Genomic DNA, 26,591 nt, shown 5'->3' with positions numbered 1-26,591 from the left:
TGGCTCACATTTAACAAAAACCCACCAATTCACTATCTCAACAAATTAGAATACTTCATAAGACCAATAAAAAAAAAACATTTTTAGTTGTTGGCCTTGTGGAAAGTATGTTCATTTACTGTATGTGTACTCAATACTTGGTAGGGGCTCCTTTTGCTTTAATTACTGCCTCAATTCGGCATGGCATGGAGGTGATCAGTCTGTGGCACTGCTGAGGTGGTATGGAAGCCCAGGTTTCTTCAACAGTGGCCTTTAGCTCATCTGCAATTTTTGGTCTCTTGTTTCTCAGTTTCCTCTTGACAATACCTCATAGATTCTCTATGGGGTTCAGGTCTGGTGAGTTTACTGGCCAGTCAAGCACACCAACACCATGGTCATTTAACCAACTTTTGGTGCTTTTGGCAGTGTGGGCAGGTGCCAAATCCTGCTGGGAAATGAAATCAGCATCTTTAAAAAGCTGGTCAGCAGAAGGAAGCATGAAGTGCTCTAAAATTTCTTTGTAAACGGGTGCAGTGACTTTGGTTTTAAAAAAACAGTGAACCAACACCAGCAGATGACATTGCACCCCATTTCTTCTTCTCCTTAGCCCAGGTAAGACGCCTCTGACGTTGTCTGTGGTTCATGAGTGGCTTAACAAGAGGAATACAACAGCTGTAGCCAAATTCCTTGACACATCTGTGTGTGTGGCTCTTGATGCCTTGACCCCAGCCTCAGTCCATTCCTGTGAAGTTCACCCAAATTCTTGAATCGATTTTGCTTGACAAACCTCTCAAGGCTGCGGTTCTCTCGGTTGGTTGTGCATCTTTTTCTTCCACACTTTCTCCTTCCACTCAACTTTCATGTCACCATATTCTACTTTGTTGAGATAGTGAATTAGTGGGTTTTTGTTAAATGGGAGCAAAAATCACCACAATTAAAAGAACCAAAGACTTAAACTACTTCAGTCTGTTTGCACTAAATTTATTTAATACACAAGTTTCTCAATTTGAGTTGAATCACTGAAATGAATGAACTTTTCCACAACATTCTAATTTATTGAGATGCACTTGTATATACAGACTAATATAAAATGTAAATGTGTAGGTCTAAATATCTATTATATATTGCTGAAATAACTTTACTTTTTGTTTTGTTTTTTTAATAAAACCACCGTTTTAAGTTGCTGAAAGGCTGTAAATAAAATAAAATAAAATAAAAATAATACAAATTATTTTATTAAATACATAATTTCATTAAATACATGACAACAAGGGCAACAAATATGAAGATAAATCAAAAACATGCATTTAACAAATGTTAAGAATAAAATAAAAGGTTTGGAGTCTACTATACCCTCTGCTGGCCTTCAACAGATAATACATGCAACTTCCAGCTTTTATAATCCAGTTTATTTCTAAACCTAAGGAAAGAACCATTTAATGAACCCATGAGACCTGTGAGTGACTTTTAAAAAAGTACAATGAATGTTGGATTAACATGTTTAATCAAGGCATAAAAGTGTTCCATTTGTTATAAAAGATGCATTTTATTTATTTTTACAGTTTTATTGCACACTCTCACTCAGACAAAGGCCAATTTGTTGTTACCACTTGCTGTTTATTGATTCAAAATAGAGGGAAAAAATAGCATTGCGAGAAAAGTATTAAAACTGAAGAGCACCTGAAACATATCAAATCGCTTAAAAAAAAAAAAAAAAAAAAAAAAAAAAAAAAAATTCAACATGTATCTGGAAGTTTGGCTAGTAGTCAGCCTTACACTAGATGACATTAGATGACATAGTCCACTTTGGAGTTTGTAGTAAGGCATGTTCTGTTAAATCTCAGTGTCATAGCTATTTGCCAAAATACGATGTCTAAAAAAACAAACCGTTTCTTTAACACAATAAATCTGGTTGCTCACATACAGTAATCTGTTCAAGGAATACTTTTCTTTTCTGTTCAAATGTAAAACCTTTCAAATATGTTCCCAGTCTCAACCTCACTGCTAAAAGTTCTGAATGAATTACCAAACTAACTGGTTGAGTTTGACATTCAAAATGTAAATGAACATTTACAAACAAATTGCATGCAGTTACAGGTCACTGAACACAGATGCAATGGAATCACATAAACGTGGAATACTAAAATGTAGATTTCAGTTTGTTCCACAGTAAGGCTGTTAGGTCCCTCTAATTTCTTTTAAAAGATTTTTTGGTACAACTATTTTTGCTGGTATAAGATGACATGACCTGGCAATTTTAACAGTAACTCGGTATTGTCCTTTGCTCCAGCAATATGGAATCATTTCTGTCAATCAACTTAACTAATATTCCTGCTGAGATAAATAACCTACATATTCATTCAATCACACTTTCTTTGCAACATTAGTACATTCATAGTTCACTACAGTAGGCCAAACAAGGCAAATGAAAAGTAAAATCTGTTAACTTTGTAGATTACATAACCGAGAGGTAAAAAAAGTGCATAAACGAAAAAAGGCAATTGGTATGTTCATGTGGCACCAGCTTTGTTCTAGATTTCCTGCATTAAAAGTAAGAGAAAGTTGATAGAAAACCTCCTTAGATTGAGACTCTGAATATGAGAGTTTTTATAAGACTGGTTATGTGCGGTTGGTTAAGACTAATAGCAGAATTAGGTAAATCACTGTAAACCTGAGTGACAGCGTCTTTCACTCTGGTCGAGGAGTCAGGTTGTTTTTCTCAGGTTGGTAGAAGTGTTCCACAATGGCGTCAACCAAGTTATCCAATTCAGTCTTCAGCTGGTTAAGATCACTAGAGAAAAGAAAGACAGAAAACTTGTTTTTACATGATTATGAGGCATTTACGTGCCACGTGCAAGTTTTTAGCAAGTGCCAAGACTATGAATTATTAAGGCTCTGTGGCCATGATCATACTAACATACTTTTCTTACTATTATGACCTATTACCTTAAATTAATGAATTTTTTATTAAGTAACAATATTTTATAAATAAAGTTAATAAAGTATGCTGTATGTGACAACAACATAGAAAGCTACTGTTGAAAATATTAATCATATATTAAAGACTGTTATTATATATATATATATATATATATATATATATATATATATATATATATATATATATATATATAATTATGTCATATTAATATATTTTCAACATTTACACAATATTTGTATATTTATTTATAATATTATTTTCAAAATATTAATTTTTATAAACACTGAACAAATCAAAGAAATGTATTGCTATTGCAACTATACTGTTATACTGTAACATAGAAACAGTATTTCATAATAATAAAGACAATTTTACACCCACACACACAGCATCATTAATAATTATTCTAATTAATGTAGTTATTAATTTAATGTAATATATTTTTATTACTGTATAATTGTTAGGGCTGTCAAACAATTAATCGCATACAAAATATGAGTTTAAGCTTGCCAAGTAAATGTGTGTGTACTGTATGTAATTATTATGTATATATAAATACACACAAATGTATATATTTAAGATAAATATGTTATGTACTAAATATTTTTATTTATAGATAATATAAATTATATAAAAATTATAATAAAAACATATACTTGTACATTTTTCTTAAACTTAATTCTTATTTATATATACATAATAATTACACACAGTACACACACATATATTAGAGAAACTCAAATATTTATTTTCTATGTGATTAATCATGATGAATCGTTTGACAGCCATAATAATTGTATAATAGTATTGTATACTGAGAATACTAACTATACTATAGAAAACTAACAATTCTACTAGTATATTATGATAAATAATAATAATATCTATTACTTTACTACGACTATATAATTATGTAATACATTATTATTATCATTATTAATTATTAAATACCAAAAATATTGCAATAGTAATAATTATTTGATGTTTATTTTTATAAATTAAATAATAACAATAATATAAAATCACCTTTAATAATAAAAATAATAATAATAATAATAATAATAACATTATAATGTAATTTATAAAAATAAACAGATCAAAGTAGTATTAATATTGCAGTATGCTTGCATTTAATAATAACAACAACAACCATTATTATTATTGTTGTTGTTAATATTTCTTTTCTAATTAGGTCTATAGTGAATAGTGTGAATTAATGAAGCTGTCTGAAACCTGTTTCCTGGTGCAGCACAGAGCTCTGTGTAATATTTGATTTTAGGTTCTGTGCCGCTGGTCCTTATTGTAGCCACGCCCCCGTTAGCAAAGGTGAAGGTGATCATCTGACTGCTTTTACTGGTGGGCAGAACCTGCGAGTAAAGGACACACAGATATAGGATAAGAAAACTTTAAATAAGATCAACTATCACAGTAATTTTGATCATTGTGGGCTACGCACAGCCTTGTTGTCCGGCTGGTTGCTGTCATAGCCAGTTGTAAGGTCTCTCACTGCTGTGATGGCAAAGCCCCCACACTCTTTAGGGTACGAATTCTTCCCATCGTAATTTCGAAGACGCTCAAACATCCCTTTAATGGTGTCTTGGTTGTGACAAATAAAGTAGGAATTCTTGGAAATGTGGTAACCATACCTGAAAAAAAAGTGTGAAAACTGCGATTAACAGATTCAGTACATACATTTTTAGATATAATAATGCCAAAGTTTTTGCGACATACTCCTCATAAATGGATCTGAGTTGATGGGACAGAGTTATATTTTTAGAAGCCAGGTAAGAGACAAACTCGCCAGCAATGGCAGCCGCACTCACACCATCTTTATCCAAAACTGCAGGGGAACACATGTAACCTACAACAAAGCAACCAAAGAAAATATTAAACCTTTTTGAGTGTTTTTTAAATTCCAAGACAATTGTGATGTTGTGATGCATAAAAATTCACTGAATCATAATGATATGTATTAGGGCGGTCAAAGGTCAGTACAAATTCAAATGGAGTACCTACTCAGACAGTATGCACTTATTTCAGACACAGACCCTGAGTGAGTCATTCATTCAGCAGATTCATTCAAACAACGTATAGATTCAAAAATGAAGCAAGTGACTTGCTTGCAAGTCTTTAAGAATGAGTCACTGAATCATTGGCTCACTCAATATATAAAAAAAATGCACATTTATTCAACCACTTCTCTAAGGTATGTGGTTTAAACCCAAGATCAGTGGGTGACCAATCCAGAATCTGGTGTTACCACCAGAATTGCATACAAAACCACATAAATGTTTTGCATCTTGCAATGTGGATGTCACTTTACCAATAGCTTCTTCAAAGGCAAACAGAACAGTTTTTCCCTGGTCTAGCAGCTCTCTGGCTCTATTTCCCATCCATTTAAATCCTGTAAGAGTTTCCTGTAAATGACAGATGCACAGAGTGTAACAGCAAAAGTGAGTAATCCAAATTATTCACACATGATACTATACAAAACAGAGTATGTCTTTAAAGTAGCTCCAGGGTTTCAACACTTTCTGACCAAAGAATTTCATATTTTTTTTCCAAGGCGTTTCCAGTTGCTTCAGATGACAGGATAAAATTTTTTTTTAAATAATTTTATGTGAGATTGCACTTACAAGGAGTCATTTTGAGTCAAAGAAATACTTATAATTATAAGAAAAATATATATTATTGAAATAATAATACTTTTTAAAGGGATAGTTCACCAAAAAAATGAAAATTCTGTCATTAATTACTCACCTTCATGTCGTTCAAAACCCATAAGACCTCATCTTCAGAACACAAGTTAAGATATTTTTGATTAAATATGAGCGCTTTCTGACCTTTTCTGCCCAAAAAAATATTCTTGATGTTTCATAAAATTAAAGTTGAACCACTGATGTCACATGGACTATTTTATCGGTATCCTTACTACATTTCCAGGCCTTGAACATAGTAGCTGCGTTGCAGGGTCAGAAAGCTCTCAGATTTCATCAAAAATATCTTAATTTGTGTTTCGAAGACAAACGAAGATCTTATGGGTTTGGAATGACATGAGGGTGAGTAATTAATGACAGAATTTTCATTTTGAGTGAACCATCACTTTAAGATTGCATACATGTTCATGAATTTTTCCACACTTTTGCAATTTCCTAATATTTCCAGAATTTCCAGGGATGTGTAAATGCATATTATTATTGACCAATGGAACAGTCAGTTTCTTAATTTCCAACTAAATTCAGTTTATAATTTAACTCAGAATCATATAAAAAATACAAGATTACTACAAATTTGCCTTCTATTTAACCAATTCTAATATTCACTGCTGTCAGAAAAGAACATTTTTCATGGGTTACGAGCAATGAATCTCAACCAGGGGTCTCTGCATCTTTCAGGGTGGGCCCAATAAGATTTAAAATTATTTGAATGTAGTAATATTAACATAATCTTAATTACCATGCTAGGTCCCACTTTATATTAGGTGGCCTTAACTACTGTGTACTTGCATCCAAAAATAAGTACAATGTGCTTATTGTGTTCATATTGTATTGCAAAACACGTTTTTTGTAATGTAATAACAGAAATTAATGCAAATGTAATTACAAGCAGGTATTTTTTTTTTTAAATATAAGTACAATGTAAAAACAAACAATAAGTGGATTGTATTGTACAATTTAAATGCAAGTACATAGTAGTTAAAGCCACCTAATATGTGACCCTAGACCACGAAACCAGTCAAAAGGGTCAGTTCTTTGAAATTGAGATTTGAGATCATCTGAAAGCTGAATAAATATGCTTTCCATTGATGTATGGTTTGTACAGGACAATATTTGGCCGAGATACAGCTATTTGAAAATCTGTAATCTAAGGGTGCAAAAAAATCTAAATATTGAGAAAATCCCCTTTAAAGTGGTTCAAATAAAGTTCTTAGTAATGCATATCACTAATCAAAAATTACATAGGTACGGAAATTCATAAAATATTTTCATGAAACATGATCTTTACTTAATATCCTAATGATTTTTGGCATAAAAGAAAAATCAATAATGTTGACCCATACAATGTATTGTTGGCTATTGCTACAAATATACCCATGCTACTTACGCCTGGTTTTGAGGTCAAGGGTCACATATAAAGTGGACCGAATACTAAAAACATTATAGATAGGAGGGCCTTGGATAAAGGGAGGACTTGGAGTTGAGAAACACCGGGTTAGAGAAACCACTACGCTTTATGGTACAAAAAGCAGAGGTACCTCAAAGTGGAAGCCTTCTTTCACAGCGATGGCACGGAGGATTTTTGAGGAGACAGTGCTGGATAGCATGTAGACATCCTTAATGGAGGCTTTTCCCTCGTCTTTCTGCTGCTTCCAGCACTGGAAAATCCACCAGCCGAGCAAAGCACCCAACTCATTTCCAGTGAACACCCTCCACTGCCCACTGCAGAAAGAATTACTGCTATTGATAAAAATGACACACTGAGTGAAAATTAACTCAAAATGCCAAACAACACTGACCTCTCCTGTTTCTGTGCAATAGCTAGCCGGTCAGCGTCAGGGTCATTTGCCAGAATAACAGTTGCTCCCTCTTTATCTGCAAGTGCGAAGGACAACGTCTACATACACAAAAACATAGATTACTGTCCATCTGGAATTACATAATAAAACCAAAACCAAGTTTTGCACAAAAATTTCCATATGTCATTTGTGTCTGTGTACCAAAACTCCTTCTCCCTCCTCAGGGTTGGGGTATTTGACAGTGGGGAACTCTGGGTCAGGATCTTTCTGCTCTTCCACAGCATATGGAGGATGAAGGTCAAAGGCCTTAAAAGCAGCCTGGACAAAAATATGGCCCACTCCATGAACTGACGTATGGACAATCTTCACTTCTGAATTCTTATTCAGCTCCCTGTGAGGACACAAGATGCGTGAAAATCAGACTGATGAAATATTAGGGCTAGGAATTAGCACTGAATTTCAGATTTGATTCAGATTCAGATTCACATTGGCCTTAAACTGATTCAGATTTGATTTGACACCCTCATGTCGTTTCAAACCCGTAAGGCCTTTGTTCTTTTTTGGAACACAAATTAAGATATTTTGTGATGAAATACGAGAGCACTGATGCAATATGGGCTATTTTAATGATGTCCTTACCACATTTCCAGGCCTTGAATGTGTCAGTTGCGTTGCTGTCTATGCAGGGTCTGAAAGCTCTCAAATAGAATCAAAAATATCTTAATTTGTGTTCTGAAAATGAACAAAGGTCTTACGGGTTTGGAACAATATGATGGTGAGTAATTAATGACAGGAACATTTTCATTTTTGGGTGAACTATCCCTAAATAGTACCATGAGTGTACCTGTGAAAGCAGTGCTGTTGTATGGTTTGGCAGTATTCTCTGTGTGTGTCCTGGTATGGGTCATTGAGTAGGGAACTCTGAAGAGCTTCTTCTGTGTCCCATGATTTAGGCCACGGCTCAAGGTTCTGTTCTATAGCTGCGGCGATGCCTTTATCATGGGGAGGAATGATCTGAGCTCCATTTGCCCAGTACACCTTAAACACATGCATATTAAAAAATAAGTCATATATCTGATAAGTCCTATCAAACATGCTATATTCTTTCAGAACATTTATTCAGGGATTGATGATACCTTGTATCCATTATCTTGTTTGGGATTATGGGATGCTGTTACCATGACACCAGCACACAGTCCTAGATGTGATACAGTAAAAGGCTAAAAAAAAATAAAGAGAGAAGGAAAGAGATGTAAATTTTTTTACCTTTCAAATATTTGGGGTTAGTAAGATATATTTATATTAATATGTTTTTGGATCCATGTTTGTGATCTTCCCAAGTCAGCATTTATTTGATCAGAAAATACAGTAAATACACTAATATATAAATAAGATTAAATTTTAAAATAACCGTTTTCTTTAAAAAAAATATATATTTCAAATTATTATTCCTGTAATAATGCTGAATTTTCAGCAGCTATTTTTCCAGTATTCAGTGTCACATTATCAGTCTAATATGCTGATTTGGCCCTCAAGAAATGTGTTTTTTTTTATTAATACTAAAAACTGTTGCTCTGCTAAATTAAAGCAATCAACCCTAAGAAAAACTGGTTTACAAGTACATTTTTGGGAAATTATCTGTTTTGTGTTTTTTTACATTTTTGTGGATACCATGATACATTTGGAAAAAAACAAAAAATTCAAAAATTTTTGTAATAATGTACACTGCCAGTCAGACATTTTTTAACTGTGGTTTTTTAATGTTTTATCCTTTACTGCTCACCAAGCCTGCATTTATTTGATCCAAAGTACTCCAAAACAGTAACATTTGAAATATTTTTGCATTTAAAATAACTGTTTTCTATTTTTGATCAAAGCTGAATTTTTAGCACCATTACTCCAGTCACAAGATCCTTCAGAAATCATTCTAATATTCTGGTTTGCTGATCAAAAGAACATTTATTATTATTATTATTATTATTATTATTATTATGAAAACAGCTGAGTAGAATTTTTCCAGCTTTCTTTGATGAAAAGGAAGTTCAGAAGAACAGCATTTATCTGAAATAGAAATCTTTTGTAACATTATAAATGTCTTTACCATCACTTATGATCAATTTAACCACTTTAAATATTGATAATAATTATCATAATAATAAATGTTTCTTGAACAGCAAATCAGCATATTAGAATTATTTCTGAAGGATCATGTGACTTTTAAGGCTGGATAATGATACTGAAAATTTAGCTTTGATCACAGGAATAAATTACATTTTAAAATATATTCGAATAGAAAGCAGTTATTTTAAATAGTAAAAATATTTCACAATATTACTACTTTTGCTGTATTTTGGAACAAATAAATGCAGGCTTGGTGAGCAGAAGAGACATAAAAGTCTTTACTCTCACTTGTGATCAATTTAATTGGTGAATAAAAGTATTCATTTCTTTTGAAAAATAATCTTACTGACCCCAAACATTTGAACAGTAGTGTACTTTATGTAACAAACATAATTAGTTATTAGTCACACAGTAGGCATCTTTTATTAAGAGTAACACATGTAAATTTTAAAAGTAACAGTATATAAATACTACATGGTACATGTCCAAAAAACCACGGTAGAACAAACATGTGCTCTGAGCATGCAAGGTGCACATGATCATGCTGTGGCAGCACCAAGTTACAGATTTGGAGAGATGAAGAATATGGCAAGTTTGGATAGCATAACATTTTCCCTCTCAAATTACATTATTTTTGACTTTTCAAATCAATGTTTTTTTGGACTAATACTTCATTTTACATAACAGTGACTAAAAAGTTTTTGGGCTAGAGGACACAGAGTGAGAGAAAGCTGGGTGAGGGCTCAAAGGGAAAGGTTGAGAGAGTGATAAGAGAATGAGTGAGAGTGTGTCCATGTACTCATGGGAACAGAAAAGTTGATGATTGGTGAAGAATCTTCATGAACCCTTCTAGTCTCTTATGTAATGATCTCACAATGTGTTCACATGCAGCTGAATGTCTCTGTCTTCTTACTCATGCATTTAGATGTTGGTTTGTGATAAGTTTTCTGTAGCAGGAAGTAGAACATATAGCAGATCTTTCAACACAAACCTCTAACCATAATGGACAACACTTTTCAATAATGAACAGAACAACGTTACACTGTTACTATGTTTTTGAATATTTTCCACAGAAATGATTACGGTAATCATTCAGTTCAATAGCATATGTCAAAATACCATGGTGATACTATTACTGTACCAAGGCAGATTTTTGTCTTTTTGAAACTGAGAAGAAAAAATAAATGGTACATGTCAAAGTCAATACTTGAACCTGCACCTCCACATGGGTGCTAATGTGCCATGCCCTACCACAGTGTCATGGCTCTAACATATCAGAATTGGTAATAAATCAGAACTCGCTCTCTTTATTAGTACATCAGGTTCATACGTACCACGTATGGAGTGGGTGTGATGTCACTGAAGAGGTAGACTGGGACGCCTCGGCTGATGAAGACAGAAGCAGCAAGACAGGCGAATCTTTTACTGCTGCCGCCACTGGGGGGGTTAGCGCGAGCATCGAACCCGATCACCACCCCCCGCTGCTTCAGATCTGTAAAACACTGCTCCAGGTATGCACAGAAACCCTACCAGAAGCAAAACAGGAAAATTACCATCAATCCATCCATAGCCTTACTTAGCATAAAACTTATTGTGACCATGTGAAAACTGACAATGGACAGCAACGGAACTACCATGTTCAAGGAGAGTACCACAACGTACCGCTGTCTATGCAGAGTCAGAAAGCTCTCATATTTCATCAAAAATATCTTAATTTCTGTTACGAAGATGAACCAAGGTCTTACGGGTTTGGAACGACATCAGGGTGAGTAATTAATGACAGAATTTTTATTTTTGGATGAACTATTCCTTTAAAGGAGTTCACTTCCAGAACAAAAATGTACAGATAATGTACTCACGCCCTTATAATTCAAGATGTTCATGTCTTTCTTTCTTCAGTCGTAAAGAAATTATGTTTTTTGAGGAAAACATTTCAGGATTTCTCTCCATATAATGGACTTCTATGGTGCCCCCCGAGTTTGAACTTCCAAAACGCAGTTTAAATGCAGCTTCAAAGGACTCTAAATGATCCCAGCCAAAGAAGAAGGGTCTTATCTAGCGAAACGATTGGTTATTTTCAACTTCTATACTTTTTAACCTCAAACGCTTGTCTTGTGTAGCTCTGTGTGAATTCTGTTTCACGACAGTAAAGGTATGTCATTTTCTCCTCCAACTTCAAAATCGTCTTAATCGCTGTTTTACCTTTTTTTGTAAAGGGGGGTTTTGACCTTCTTTGCATGTTCACTTTATAAGTAAACACTGGGGTCGGTACTTCTGCAGCGATGTACAATTTTGAAGTTGGAGGAGAAAATTAGATGGGATTTTTTAGACATACCCTAACTTTCCTACATTGGAATACACAGAGTACTCGCAGAGCTAGACAAGACGAGCATTTAAGGTTTAAAAGTATTAAATAACTGGTCGTTTTGCTAGATAAGACACTTCTTCATCAGCTGGGAAGCTTCATTTAAACTGCATTTTGGAAGTTCAAACTCAGAGGCACCATAGAAGTCCATTATATGGAGAAAAATCCTAAAATGTTTTCCTCAAAAATTATTTCTTTACAACTGAAGAAAGTAAGACATCTTGGATGACAAGGAGGTGAGTACATTATCTGTGAAGTGAACTACTCTTTTAAGGCAAAAGATTTCACAACTGGCTCAAATTGTTCATGTGGATTCGTCACATTGGCCAACAGAAAACAGCTTGGTTTGAAAGTGACTTTGGTGTTCAGCTGCGCTTCATACGTCACCACACTTTTTACAACAGACAACAGGCCTTATTTGCCTGTGAGATTCACAAATGTGACTGCACCTTAAACTCGTGATAAAACAGTAGTAGTGAATTTTTCTGTATTGTGATAATAGCTACTGGCTTCTATGAACTGTTGATTGGATTTTGAGAAGTGGGAAAATAGGTTCTCCAGGACATTCTTTATTACTATAACAAACATTATCAGCTGCTGTTTTGACTATCTTGGTCGTTTACATACAACCAAGATACTACCAAACCTCCACCACCTGTGTAGCACCAAGAGCTGTTGAATACGCAAATCTGATGCCATATCTTAGGCCTCATGTATTGTTTTAATTATTCAGAGTGAAAAGATAATAAGTGATAAGATGTCACAGAAAGCTTGTGTACAGTATGTCACCTGCGTGGTCTGTATGATGGTGAGGTCATTCATTCGGGACACTCCAGGTCCCATGGCGGCTCTCAGTCCTGCTGTGCCAAACTCCATACGGGCACCGAAACACTTCTGCAGCTCTGACATGGCTTTATCTTTGACCATAGACCGCACAGCAGCAGCCGTCTTTGGATTCTGTAAACACACACAAAAAATATATTTTATATTTACAAATAACGTGCACTAACAAAATCACAATAAGACCGGCAATGTGTATTAAGAAAATAAATAGTGTCAGTTTTATATTATGACAAATAACAGTGACAAAAGGCAGAGAAAGGGGGATGAAAGAAGCCTCTATGCCTCTAGACACTTCGTCCTGAGGATTCTGATTAGTGCTGTGTGTGTGTGTCTACATGTCTCCTGTCCACCATGTGAGGGACAATGTGCTTTCACTTTCCTTATAAGTGAGACCATGTGAGGATGCAAGTGAAATGCTCTGATTTATTCCTGACTGCAGACTGTTATGATGACCTCTCTGGGCAGCATGTAGCTCAGTACAATAATTTTGGTGGCTATACAGCCAATATATAGTAAAAATTATTCATGTAGTTATACCCACTTCACATTCAATCAGCGGCATTTAATTTTTTTTGCACTGAAAAAAGGATGAAATCATCTGAATGTCCAATTTTGTTTAATCAATGACCTTACACTTCTGCGTAAAACCATTAGTAGTTTCATGTGACCCAGTTAAGCACATGATTCCAATTATTGTAATGACACTACTCTTATATGCATTGTAAGTACTTGTATGGAACTGTCCATTGACAATGATTTAATATGCTGTTCAACTGGTGTATTAGAGGATACTCTGACTGTTTTAGTGTAACTGGGACAGTCTAGAAACTGTGCCTGTTTGTATGTTTGTTTTTTAAGCATGTTTGTAGCAAACGAATAAGCCACATTTGCCCAGTTCAAAAACACTTCTGATGAAAAAGTGCAATGTTTCTCAAATGTTTCATTTATAGAAAAGATTTCTATTTCAAATAAATGAAATAAATGAACTTTCTATTCACCAAATAATCTTGAAAAAAAAAAAAATTCATGGTTTTCACAAAAAAAAAAAAAAAAAAAAAAAAAAAAAAAAAGGGTAAGCAGCACAACTGTTTTAAACATTATTATTAATAAGACATGTTTCTGGAACATTAAATCAGCATATTAGGATGATTTCTGAAGGATCATGTGACACTGAAGACTGAAATAATGGCTGCTGGAAATTCAGCTTTGCCATCACAGGAATAAATTACATATTAAAATGTAAAAAAAAAAAAAAATAAAAAATAATTACATAAATAAAAAGAAATATTATTAATATTATAAAATATTTGTACTGTATTTCTGATCAAAGAGTCATAAGATTCAACTGCTTCTGAAAACAGTAAAATCTTACTAAACCCAAACTTCTGAACAGTATGCATATGAATTTTACAGTTATGAGAGGCTTATTTTCAAATCTCCTGCTTCTCAGATTTTTCTTTCGAGAAAAAGAACCCAGTGATCTGCGACCAGCTCAGATTTGCCAAGATATGCAATCAAATGTCAGATATTTTAATATAAAAAACCAAACCAAATTATTAATACTTTATACTGTTCTAAGGTTTGGGGTCAGTAAGATTTTTATTTATTTTTATTGTGTGATCCATATTAAATTTGATCCAAAATTTCAGTAAATACACTTGTAAAAGCCATAAAATACAATAAATAAAATAATAAATAATAAATAAAAAAAAAATAATAAAAATAATTTTATATATTAAAAAAAAAAAACACTTATAAAAAAGATTTCTATTTCAAATAAATTCTGTTCTTTTGAACTTTCTATTCACCAAATAATCTTGTAAGAAAAACTTTTCATGGTTTTCACAAAAAAAAAAAAAAATAAAAAAAAAGCAGCACAACTGTTTTAAACATTGTTATTAATAAGAAATGTTTCTTGAACATTAAATCAGCCTATTAGGATGATTTCTGAAGGATCATGTGACACTGAAGACTGGAGTAATGGCTGCTGGAAATTCAGCTTTGCCATCACAGGAATAAATTACATGTTAAAATGTTGAAAGAAATAACGGCATATAAATAAGGAACTGAGTGAACTGCAATTCAGATCATGTTGAGTAATTTAGTTAGAAAGAGCACTTCCTGAAAAGCATCCTGTAAAAGCATGTCTACTTTGCATATTTAGTTGATAATCACATTATAGAGCAATGCCAGGGTGTTCATTTTCACTGTTTCATAACTCAGATGTTAGTTAATTAACCACTTTAAAGGAATTTTTAAGCCAGGTTTGGTAACAGGCTACTGAATTCAGTTTCAACATGTCAGATATTTAAAGACGTTAGATCTCACATATTTAAGCTAAATGAAACTACTGTGATTGGTCTTACCTTGTCATACTGTAGCCACTGCGTGACAGCCTGGTCCAGGCGAATGTCTCCTGTGCTTTCCAGGCCGTTCTCCATGTTGATATAACTCGGAACTAAACTGTAATTCAGACGATCAACAAATAAGCGATCAAGTTAAACGATCATATGTATGTTGACGATTGTTCTGAATGAATTTAGTTATAGTGCGAACGGCGACTGTTCCTGTTCGACTATAAATGATGTCGTATGTCCGTATTGCACAGTGAATGAAACTGAGTGGGCGGGGTTTTTGTTCAAGGGGCGGAATACGTGATTGGCTCATGCCAGTGCGTAGCAGTTCATTGGTGGAGCACTCGAGGTTATAAAAGTGTCCCCCAAGGTTCAGAAAAGCTTTCAGTTCTTTGACCTGTTCAATTTGAACCTTTTTACAACTAATTTAGCATCTGGTTTTATCATTTTGCGTGAAAAATAACAATAAATGTATAGATCTTTCTGTGTGTTCCTAAACGTGAGAGTGAAGCATAAATAAAACAGGTATTGAGTGTCAACATAAAAGCTTCTTCAAGTACAAATTATCCAGTGTTCTTGTTTACTTTCCTGAGGATGCTAAACTATCCCATCACCAGAGGGGTCCAAACTCCTGCTATTAGTAATTTTAATCTCAATAAAGCTAAATTTAAGGACTGTATATATATTGTTTTACATTCTATATAATTGTATTTTGTGATATTCATGAAAACAAACATGAAGTTAAAATGATAATGAATGTGTGAGCGGAAACTAAAGAATTGTGGAATGCTAAGACATTGTGAGGAACGCAAAGAATGCTAAAATATATACACAGACTTGTGGTCAGTATTGGATGATATTATTTGCATACTTTCCATTGACTGTTCTCAGAAAAGTGCTCTGAGAATTCAAGTTCATGTCAAGTTCAGCTTAGCAAGGAATGTTTGCTCATCAGAGGACTGCGGTTGCTTCCGAGTTTTGTTATCTAGTTGCTCTTTTTGATGGAAAAACATTGTATCCCCCGGTTTCACATACAATTTTAAGACTATTCCCAGACTAAAATGTAAGTCTGAATTGTTTCAACTGAAAGAATCTTGCACTGACTGATCATAAAATACAGTAGTCGACATTTGAAGTGGATCAAAACCTTTTATCAAAGTTGTCCTAAAACCAAAACAATACCTGTCCTTGTCTCAGGACAGCTTTGATTAACTTTTTGATCCACTTAAAATGTTGACTACTGTATATCAGTGCCTTTGTTTTGTCTCAAGGTGGACACCAGTAATGTTTTTTTTTCCAAGGCACGCTTATAAAAATTACTTAAAGGGGTCATGACATGAGAAATAAAATTTACCTTGAGCTTTTGGCATATAAGAGGTCTTTGCACCATTAAAACATCCTGCAAGTTTCATAGCTTAGAACGTCCTCCTTATTATAAACAAAGCATTTGTTTAATCAAGCTCCAAAAATGGTTCGTTTGGATTTGAGGTGCAAGATGACATCACCCAGGCACAAACATTTGCATAACCACTGACTCCAGAGCAAAGCACTGACAAGTAGTCATCCTCTCAGCATAGGCCCCATCCACTGGCATTCAGTCGCTTAATGGCTGGTCAGCTGAATACGCTGAATGCAAGTGTCACATTGTGTCAAAAGCAAACAGAAATTACAATCACTGCCGCTATCTTGGCTACACTGGATACAGTATAGAGATGCACGTTCACTTTCTGACACAGTCCACGCGTCTGAGTCTGACGTCAATAGGACAAATGAAATGAAAGAACGTTTGCTTTGACACGTTTGGTTTAAACAGCTCATTAATGTCTTTTTACAGATATCAGAAAGATCCCAGCATAAGGAACAAGTGGATAGTTTATTTTTAATGCCATCCCAAATCCTGTCTGAGGATTGTTTGGAGGAGCTTGTTTTGTAATTGAGGTAGTGTCATGGAGAGTTCACAAAGAAACATTTGTTGAAAGATGAAGTGGCACTAGATCCGACTGCACCTGTATCACAAACTGTGATACTTATATGATTTTATAATGCTTTCTCTGGAAATGACCGGGTTATTTTTATCATGTTGTCAAAACACTCGCATGTGAGGGGGAGTTGATACTGTTTTTCTATGCAATGATGTTAGCCAATCATGCATATTAAACATTAAAATAACTGGGGGGCGGAAAATCCATTTCATGACCCCTTTAAATGTCCTAATTGAACTATGGCCTAATCCTGGCTTAGCTTAAGTCCTGTCTGTGAGACCAGGCCTATACCAGATATAGTACAGGCCCCTACAAATAAAAAGAAGGTAAAGTGGCTTCACAAACAAAATAAAAGGTGTGATTAAAATCTAATAAAGCAGAAATGTTTGCATGAAATAAAGTTGTTTTTAAAAAGGTTGACAACTATAAAAAATAACTATAATAACATTCATATTAGTTTTCACACCAATGGAACAGATAATGTAAATCTGTAAAATGAGTACCTAAGTTAATGTTCTGTGAATGTAACAACAGCATGCAGCAAATTTTGATAAAATACAGTTCTTACCAGAATAGAAGGGAAAAAAAAAAAAAAAAAAAAAAAAAACAGAACTAGAAACCATAATGAGTCATACTGAATACTTTGTTTTGTATTCTGGACCAATAACTGCTTGACAATTAATTAAACAGTGTGCTGTTTTGTGAAAAGACTATGAATTCCACACATGGTGCATTTGCAGAGTGGTAATTTGTTAAATATTTGCTATGATTTTTCCAACTGCATTTTCAGGGTTGTGATGTTTCTGTTCTCTGTATGTGACACTGCACCATCACTGTCACCCACACTAAAGCTGTGAATGTCTGTCACATCTCTGCTGGCCTGCAGGCAGCAAAAACAGCCTGGCCTTTAGTTATGCAACCAGTTACTGCAGGCCAGGCACTGTACTGGTGTGTCAGCACCACTTACAGCATTGGGATGGCTCAGTGAATAAATCCCCGCTTATGAATTTATTATGTGGCGATAGATCCAAAAACAACTGAAGAACATTTACATACAGCTAGCAAGCTTTTTGGCTTTCTAACTCATGGATATGCTTGTGTTGAACACTTCTGACTTGATAGCTCTATTCCATCTCCCACTCCCCATACACAAGTAGCAAATCTCACAAAAAGTAGTAGCCAAGGCAAATAAATCAGTGTTAACCCATCAAATATTAAAAGCCCATATTAAAGCCTTACATTCACTTAAAAACCCAACACTATTCTGACACAAAGCAATTCATTTGAAAGGTTTATTTCACCAAAGATGAGGGCAAATAAAACTCATTTTCATTCCAATGGATTTACAAAGAGAACTTCAAGAGTTAGACAGCCTCACTGCAAAGCTGACTGCCTCTTCACTGACACATGATCATACTACAGTGATCATTATCATGAAGTCAGTCATCTTTCAGAATGGTCTGATACACAAGTTAAAACTGTGAGGACAGATACCCCACTCCAGCCTAAGGTTATAGTGACTGGTGGTTGGGAGAAGCCATCTTCTGCTTAAAGAAGTGACCTGCCATCTCACAGTTCTCCACATCTTGCCCTTGGTGAAGATAGTTTATGCCTCACATTGTTTCTCCTGTTCAATAGCTGGAATGTGAAGGAAACAAAAAGCCACTTAAATAGTTAATCTATAAATAAGCTTTACGCTGCTAATAAGAATCAGAATAACTTAAGATTCAGAAAGGAATGAGTGCTCTGCAAAACTCAAACTTACTCTCTTTGGTGGGAAGGGTGTTCTTCTCTTTTGTCTCAGTCTTCTTCAGCTTGGTCTTGTCAAACTGAGAGATCTCACTGATGTCTGGTTTGTCAGCCATTGTTTTATTTCAGTTTTTCTAAGGAAAAATTAACAGGTTAAGCAAAGAAATAAACTATAACAAAGCACTACACAAAATAAAAACCCAAACCTCTAATTTCAGTGCTGAAGAACAACACACAAGACGTAGAAGACACAGGTTAAGATTTCTGATTTGACACTTATATATTTAATTAGCACAACCTGACTGCTAGCTAACTGAAGAACAATTTAATTACTACTACAGGTGCAAGCTGTTCATCATTTTCTTCCTTCATTTTTATTGGTTAACTAGTCGAACGCGCTTGACAAGTTTTTTTCCTCCGAAACGCGAATCAATGTTCTAATATGCAAATATCTTGAATTTAGACTACAGCCAGTGTATTTATTTACTGATAGACATTTAAAAAAAAACATATTTAAACTATGAAAATGTAAACATTTATTCATTAATCTACAATGATGCTATGTTGTCAAGCCCATTGACATTTATGATTCTGCAGTATGTTGTTATGTGATTTACACCATGCACTGTCTAACTGTGTTCTGTTACAAAGGAAATGTCACAGTACAAAACATTTGTCAAATAGACTATCGATGGCATTGTCAGGCACAGCTGATCTTGGATCAGTTCATCAAGTGATGGCATCATCAAACCAATCAGAGCGCGAGACGCGCACGAGCTTGTTGTAATACGTAAGCACGTGTATGCGTACGAATGACATGAGATGAGGTAAGGTTACAACATTTACGAAATATACATCACTTAGTCATTAGATTGTGCAAGATATGTTATCATATGTTCATTCAGAGACCATTCATAACGGGTAAACAATAATAAAATGATCAAGTTTGCGTATTTGAACGTGATGTGGTGCTTTTGGATAATGTAGCGCTTCTTGTTGTCATTGTAGATGAAGATGCTTCATCGTTATAGTCCGTAGAATAATGTAGTGATTAATTTCAAATGATCTAAAATCATAATCACGATATTATTTTCTGCATCGTTGAGGAGATCGGGCACGGCTGATTTGATTTGATTTGTCTTTGTCATAAACATCACAGGTCACGCCTTTACAAGAATTTTACACGGATTGACTCTAGGCTTAAAAGGAAAATAATAAACCAATAATGACAAAAATATTCTGAAAGCGTTTTGTATGAGACCCCATATTTATTTATGGTTTTACAATAACTGTAATACCTGGTAGGCTGTGTTACTGTGGTGAACGTCATCATGGTAACTTTTAGTCTGGACACCTATAAAGATGTTCAGTTCCTAGCAGTGTGGCATTAATTGTAATTTTGGATTTGCCAGGTTTATTATATCTATATTATCTATACATATTTTGGATTAGAACTGAATGACCTGGACGAAAAATCTTTACATTTAAATTCATTAGGGATACGCGATTTGTGTTAATTCAACATACTAGTTTAATGGTTGTCAAGCTGAGGGCTGGAGCCCACTAGATGTCCTCAGCAAGCTTCCAAAAAGGACGCAACATGACCAAAATAAAGTCTTTTCTTTTTTTTTTTTTCTATAAGCCAAATAAACTGAAGTGTGCAGGAAGCTGTTAAAAGCCATTTTTCCTTTCATTCTAATATGCTGTTTCTGATTTCTTTTTATCACAGTTAAAACAGTTGTGCTGCTTAATAGTTTTTGGAAACAATGATACATTGATTCTTTGAATAATAGGAAGAAAAAAAAACAGCATTTATTTTAAATAGGGTCGTTTTTTGTAGTGCTGTCAAATCGATTAATTGCATCCAAAATAAAAGTTTGTTTACATATATATATATATGTGTGTGTGTGTGTGTATATATATATATATATATATATTAAAGAAATATATGTGTGTGTGTGTGTGTGTGTGTGTATATATACAGTCATGTGAAAAAGTTCGGACACCCTATTGAATTTCATGGTTTTCTGTATCAGGACACAATAAAAAGCATTCAAAATAAAAGTTTGTTTACATATATATATATATATATATATGTGTGTGTGTGTGTGTATGTGTGTGTGTGTATATATATATATATATATGTATGTGTGTGTGTATTTATACAGTCATGTGAAAAAGTTCGGACACCCTATTGAATTTCATGGTTTTCTGTATCAGGACACAATAAAAAGCATTCAAAATAAAAGTTTGTTTACATATATATATATATATATATGTGTGTGTGTGTGTGTGTATGTGTGTGTGTGTATATATATATATATATATATGTATGTGTGTGTGTATTTATACAGTCATGTGAAAAAGTTCGGACACCCTATTGAATTTCATGGTTTTTTGTATCAGGACACAGTAAAAACTTATCTGGTCTTTGGCAGGTCTTAAAATTAGGAAAATAAATCCTCAGATAAACATCGTCACATGACATATCACACAGTGTCATTATTTATTTAAGAAAAATACAGCCAAGAGGGAAAGGCCATGTATGACAAAGTTAAGACACCCTATGAGTCAATTGCCTGTAGATCCACTTTTAGCAGCAATAACTTGAAACATTCATTTTTTGGGTGACTTTATCAGTCTCTCACATTATTTTGGAGAAATTTGGACCACTCTTCTTTTGGTTTTTAAACGTTGCTCCAGTTTATTGAGGTTTGTGGGCATTTGCTTATGCACAGCTCTCACCACAGCAGTTGAGTCAGGATGAGCTCTGGACCTGGACTGAGCTATTGCAAAACCTTGATTCTTTTCTTTTCAGCCATTCTGTTGTAGATTTGCTGCTGTGCTTGGGATCATTTATCCTGTTGCATGACCAATTTTGGCCTAACTTTGTCGGATAGATGCCCTCGCATTTGACTCTAGAATACTTTGATATACAGAGGAGTTCATGGCCAACTCAATGACTGTGAGGTGCCCAGGTCCTACAAAACAAGGCCAAAATGATCAGCTCTCCTCCAGCATGCTTGTCTTTTGGTTTGGAGGTGTTTGTGTTGATATGCTCTTTAGGTTTTCACCAAACTTGGCGCTGTGAATTATGGCCAAACATCTCCACTTTGGTCTCGTCTGTTCAAAGAACATTATTCTAGAAGACTTATGTTTTGTTCAGATGGAACTTTGCAGACCTAAACTGTGCTGCAGTGTTTTTTTTTTTTTAGATAGAAGAGGCTTTCTTCTGCCAAGCCTTCCAAACATGCCATTTTTGTCCCATATTTTTCCTATGGTATTGTCATGAACTTTATCATTTAACATGTTAACTGAGGCCTGTAGAGTCTGAGGTGTAGTTCTTGGGTTGTCTGCCATTTCTCTGAGCTTTACACAGTCTGATCTTGGGGTGAATTTTCTGGGACGTCCACTCCTGGAACGAGAGGTGTCTGTTTTAAATGTCTTCCACTTGAGAATAAACGTCAGATTGTTCGGAAATGGCCATATTACTCTTCTTAGATTGATGGCAGCAACAATTGCTTCTCTAAGATGATTGCTGATGTCTTACCTCCTTGGCATTGTGTTAACACACACCTGAAGGCTCCAGACCAGCAAACTGCCAAAGCTTATGCTTTTATAGAGGTGCTCAGACTTGCTGATGATCACTTAATCAAAGGATTAGCAGTGCTTGACTGTTATTTTTCCTCATAATTCCAGTGTTAACAGCAATGGTGTTCTAACTTCGTCACACATGTCTTTTCCATTTTGGCTTTATTTTTGTTCAGTAAATCAAGACACGGTGCAATTTGTCATGTGTTGTTGTTCATCTGAGTTTTTAATTTTGAAATTTTAAGACCAGCCAAGGACCAGTTTTTTTTTTTTTTTTTTACTGATGTCCTGATATGGAAAACCATGGAATTCAATAGGGTGTCCTAACTTTTTCACATGACTGTATATATATATACATTCATATTTACATATCATTTGTATTATATATAAGTATAAATTACATGTATTTCTTTAATTTACTGTATATATGTATGTGTGTGTACACACATTTATGTAAACACAAACCTTTATTTTGGATATGATTAATCATGATTAATCGATTTGACAGCACTGGTTTTTTTGTCGTTTATGTCACTTTTGATCAAATTAATGCATTCATATGAGATGTAAGAGATAAAAATAAACTTCAGCACATATCTTGAAGGCATATAGTTAGTATCGTTTATGTCTTTTTATACAGTCAAGTCAATATGAGGTTTTGGTTAAATGCCTGACAAAGTGCTGAAAGTTGCTAACAAGTGGGTTAATGTGGCTGCATAGAATTTATATGTTTTTTCACCCAAAAAATGAAAATTCTATCATTAATTACTCACCCTCATGTCGTTTCAAACCCGTAAGACCTTCATCTTCAGAAAACAAATGAAGGTATTTTTGATGAAATCTGAGATCTTTCTGATCCTGCATAGACAGCAACACAACTGACACGTTCAAGGCCCAGAAAGGTAGTAAGGACAGAATTATCCATGTGACATCAGCGGTAAACACGCATTGAAGACCTACATGAAAGAGAAGAAATTGTTGAATAAAGCTGAATGTCTTACATGTTTGGAACTACATGAGGGTGAGTAATTAATGACAGAATTATCATTTTTGGGTAAACTATCTCTTTAAAAATCATCATGTTCAACAGGAAAACCTACAGAAAACTTACAGCCTTGTTGTGTTTTATAATCATGCTCTTGCAAACTATTTTAACTACAACTTTCAGGGAAATGTTTTTTAAATAAATACTGTAGTAGTCAGAAGCTTAGTGATGGTGACTTTGAAGTCATGCAATCGTGGTTTTGTTTATAGCCTACGTTTAGCTTTTTACATCTGTTGATTGTATTTAGGCTTCAGAACTCCTAAAAGTTGTGTTCACTTGTGAAGATTATGATTCTTGTGTGTTTTGTTTATCATGATAAACATTTGTTGGTCACAAAGCTTATTTTCTGCAGTAATCCAAAAGCCAATGGAAAAATGCTATTAGGTTAGGGAACCAGGCAAAGTTCTCCCAAAAAAGAAAGTTCTGTCATTAATTACTCACCCTCATGTTATTCCAAACCCATAAGTCCTTCATTCAACTTTAGAACACAAATGAAGATATTTTTGATGAAATCCAAGAACTTTCTAACCCTGCATAGACAGAAATGCAACTGACATGTTCAAGGCCCAGAAAGGTAGTAAGGACATCATATAATCCATGTGACATCAGTGGTTCAAACGTAAGGTCATAAAGCTATGAGAATAGTTTTTGTGCACAAAGAAAACAAAAATAACGACTTCAATTGCTTCTCTTCTGTGTCTGTGTTAACTATGTTTATGATGGCCTTACTACCTTTTTGGGCGTTGAACGCGTCAGTTGCATTGCTGTCTAGGGTAAGAAGGCTCTCAGATTTCATCAAAAATATCTTAATTTGTGTTCTGAAGATAAACGAAGGTTTTACAAGTTTGGAATGACATGAGGGTGAGTAATTAATCACAGAAATTTCATTTTTGGGTAAACTATCCCTTTAAGTATTAGTTTTATCAGTTGTTGCTGACCGCTTTTTCTTTTTTCATCAGAAGCGCATTATATTTCATGCACCAGATGATGTCATATCTAAACCTCATTTTCAACCTTTGACTGCCTTTCAACAATGACCATGACCTCCAGCGACCAAGACCAAAAGTCACTGCAAAGTCAGAAGCACTACTTTTGTGGTTCTGTAGCAGCGTTCGCCAACATCGTCATCACATTTCCCATACACAAGGCACTGTTCCGCCAGCAGTTGTTCGGAGTCCAGGCATGGGAAGCTGTGCGGCAGCTCCAAAGGGACGGTTTACACACACTGTATCGCGGCATCCTGCCGCCGTTACTGCAGAAGAGCACCACTATTGCAATTATGTTTGGCCTCTATGAGGACTTCTCCAGGTTGTTGCGTCTACACGCTCCTGAAGCCCCCGTCCTGTTAACGGACAGTATCGCAGCAGTTTTAGCAGGAACAGCTGAGGCAGTCTTAACGCCATTCGAGAGGGTCCAAACTCTACTGCAGGACCCACGTCATCATGGAAATTTTCAAAACACTGCACATATTTTTCGTGTTTTGCTTCAACAACATGGCATCCGAGAGCTTTACCGTGGCCTTGTTCCAATCCTACTTAGAAATGGCCCTAGCAATGTTTTGTTCTTCGGTTTGCGTGGACCGATTAAGGAGCTGCTTCCTGAAGCCGAGACAAAGGCAGGACATTTGGTTAATGATTTTGTATGTGGAGGGATTTTGGGAGCGGGTCTCGGGGTGGTGTTTTATCCTCTGAATTTAGTTAAGTCTCACGCACAAGTACAGATTGGAGGGGAGTTTCAGTCTTGCAGGACGATATTGGTAAACGTTTTGAGAGAGAGGGATGGGAAGGTGAGCCGTCTGTTTCGGGGTGTGCATTTGAACTTCCAGAGATCTGTTGTCTCATGGGGAATCATAAATGCTACATATGAACTTTTACTAAAGTGCTCTGATTGAGATGAGCTGGACGAAAGGAATTAAAGTGAAAAGCATCAATGATTTTGAGAAAGAGTGGAAAATGAGTCTTCCTCACTCTATTTCTGCTGCTAAAAACACAACGTTAAAACAGCACATGCTTACTTGAAGTGCTATATTAAAGGGATAGTTGATGATACAAATTCAGTTTTCATTTCTTCATCATCAGGGCTGAAAACATAAAGATAAGGAAATGTCCAATGTAATCATTTTAGCAATATATCATTTTTAATTATATTATCAAAAGTTTGGAGTTGCAGTGAATGCAATGACATGCAATCATGACATATCTTATGCTCACCAAGGCTGCATTTATTTAATAAAAATACAGTAAAAACAGTAATAGTCAAATATGATTACAGTTTTAAATGTTTTCTATTTTTACATTATTTTATAATGTAATTCATTTCTGTGATGCAAAGCTGAATTTTCAGCAACCATTACTCCAGTTTCCAGTGTCACATGATCTTTCAAAAAACATTTAACGTTATAGGGCCCTGTGATTTCTGCAATGCAGAAAACGTGGATGGAATTGCAGACTGAAGTCATAAAAATGGAATTTGCTGTATAACACGGAATGTCATGGAATTCGCCTAATTTTGAATGAATAAATCAAAGTAGGTCAGTACACTTAAATCAAAACACAATATAGATTAGTGTCTGTGAATATTAAGCCACAAAAATACTATTTAGATATAGTATTTTAACCTGTCAAAATAAAAGTTTGGTTTAACTTAAAGAAACTGTGACAGAAATATATTACTTAATGTAATGATAGTAATACTATTACTACTAATAAAATTATTAGAACATTATTTTTTAAGAAATATTTACCAGAATTTTTTAAAACCAGGATTTATCAGAGAAATATAAATACACAACACAGTATGTATAAAAAAATAAAAATTATAATAGTAATTTAATTCTTTATAAAATGAATTTATTAGACATGTTTTTGATTATAAAAAAGTAATGAAATCATTCAAACTGAATCCAGAAAATTAATAAAATACAGAATTTGGTGGAAAAAAAAACTGAATTTGAGAGGGGAAAAACGTATTTCATAGGGCCTTAAAAATTGCTTTTTTTTTTTTTGTTAAACTTTTAATACATTGCTGTTAAATTATGTAGGTTTCATGATTTGAAGTAATTACACATTCTTTTAGATTAATTTTTTTTTTTTTTTTAACCATTAA

At 34.4% G+C, this 26,591-nt stretch overlaps 3 protein-coding genes across 5 annotated transcripts; 1 reads left to right on the top strand and 2 right to left on the bottom strand.

Moving 5' to 3' along the window:
* Nucleotides 1–1,198: 1,198 nt before the first annotated feature.
* On the bottom strand, nt 1,199–15,389 carry pgm2 (phosphoglucomutase 2). Its single transcript, XM_051111823.1, has 13 exons — nt 15,132–15,389; nt 12,712–12,879; nt 10,892–11,083; nt 8,573–8,656; nt 8,281–8,474; nt 7,638–7,827; nt 7,437–7,534; nt 7,176–7,359; nt 5,244–5,337; nt 4,652–4,781; nt 4,377–4,566; nt 4,154–4,287; nt 1,199–2,770 (listed from the first exon to the last, which is right to left on the bottom strand). The coding sequence occupies exons 1-13, from the start codon at nt 15,204–15,206 to the stop codon at nt 2,668–2,670; spliced, it is 1,836 nt and encodes a 611-aa protein (XP_050967780.1). The 5' UTR covers nt 15,207–15,389; the 3' UTR covers nt 1,199–2,667.
* Nucleotides 11,082–26,580, top strand: slc25a51a (solute carrier family 25 member 51a). Of its 3 annotated transcripts, none has more exons than XM_051111943.1 (2): nt 11,082–11,322; nt 24,446–26,580. In XM_051111943.1, exon 2 carries the CDS (start codon nt 24,520–24,522, stop codon nt 25,375–25,377), a length of 858 nt encoding a protein of 285 aa, XP_050967900.1. In that variant the 5' UTR covers nt 11,082–11,322; nt 24,446–24,519; the 3' UTR covers nt 25,378–26,580. The 3 variants fall into 3 exon arrangements, with proteins under 3 accessions (XP_050967900.1, XP_050967981.1, XP_050968066.1); XM_051112024.1 differs by lacking the exon at nt 11,082–11,322 and adding an exon at nt 19,643–19,677; XM_051112109.1 differs by lacking the exon at nt 11,082–11,322 and adding an exon at nt 23,226–23,462.
* LOC127166707 (thymosin beta-b) lies at nt 18,380–19,181 on the bottom strand. Its single transcript, XM_051112228.1, has 3 exons — nt 19,057–19,181; nt 18,867–18,984; nt 18,380–18,739 (listed from the first exon to the last, which is right to left on the bottom strand). The coding sequence occupies exons 2-3, from the start codon at nt 18,964–18,966 to the stop codon at nt 18,708–18,710; spliced, it is 132 nt and encodes a 43-aa protein (XP_050968185.1). The 5' UTR covers nt 18,967–18,984; nt 19,057–19,181; the 3' UTR covers nt 18,380–18,707.
* Nucleotides 26,581–26,591: the final 11 nt, after the last annotated feature.

Source organism: Labeo rohita, chromosome 1 (assembly GCF_022985175.1).
Source record: "Labeo rohita strain BAU-BD-2019 chromosome 1, IGBB_LRoh.1.0, whole genome shotgun sequence".
NCBI classification, from domain to species: domain Eukaryota; kingdom Metazoa; phylum Chordata; class Actinopteri; order Cypriniformes; family Cyprinidae; genus Labeo; species Labeo rohita.
The sequence above is the reverse complement of the archived record's forward strand: the minus strand, read 5'-3'. Positions and strand labels throughout refer to the sequence as shown.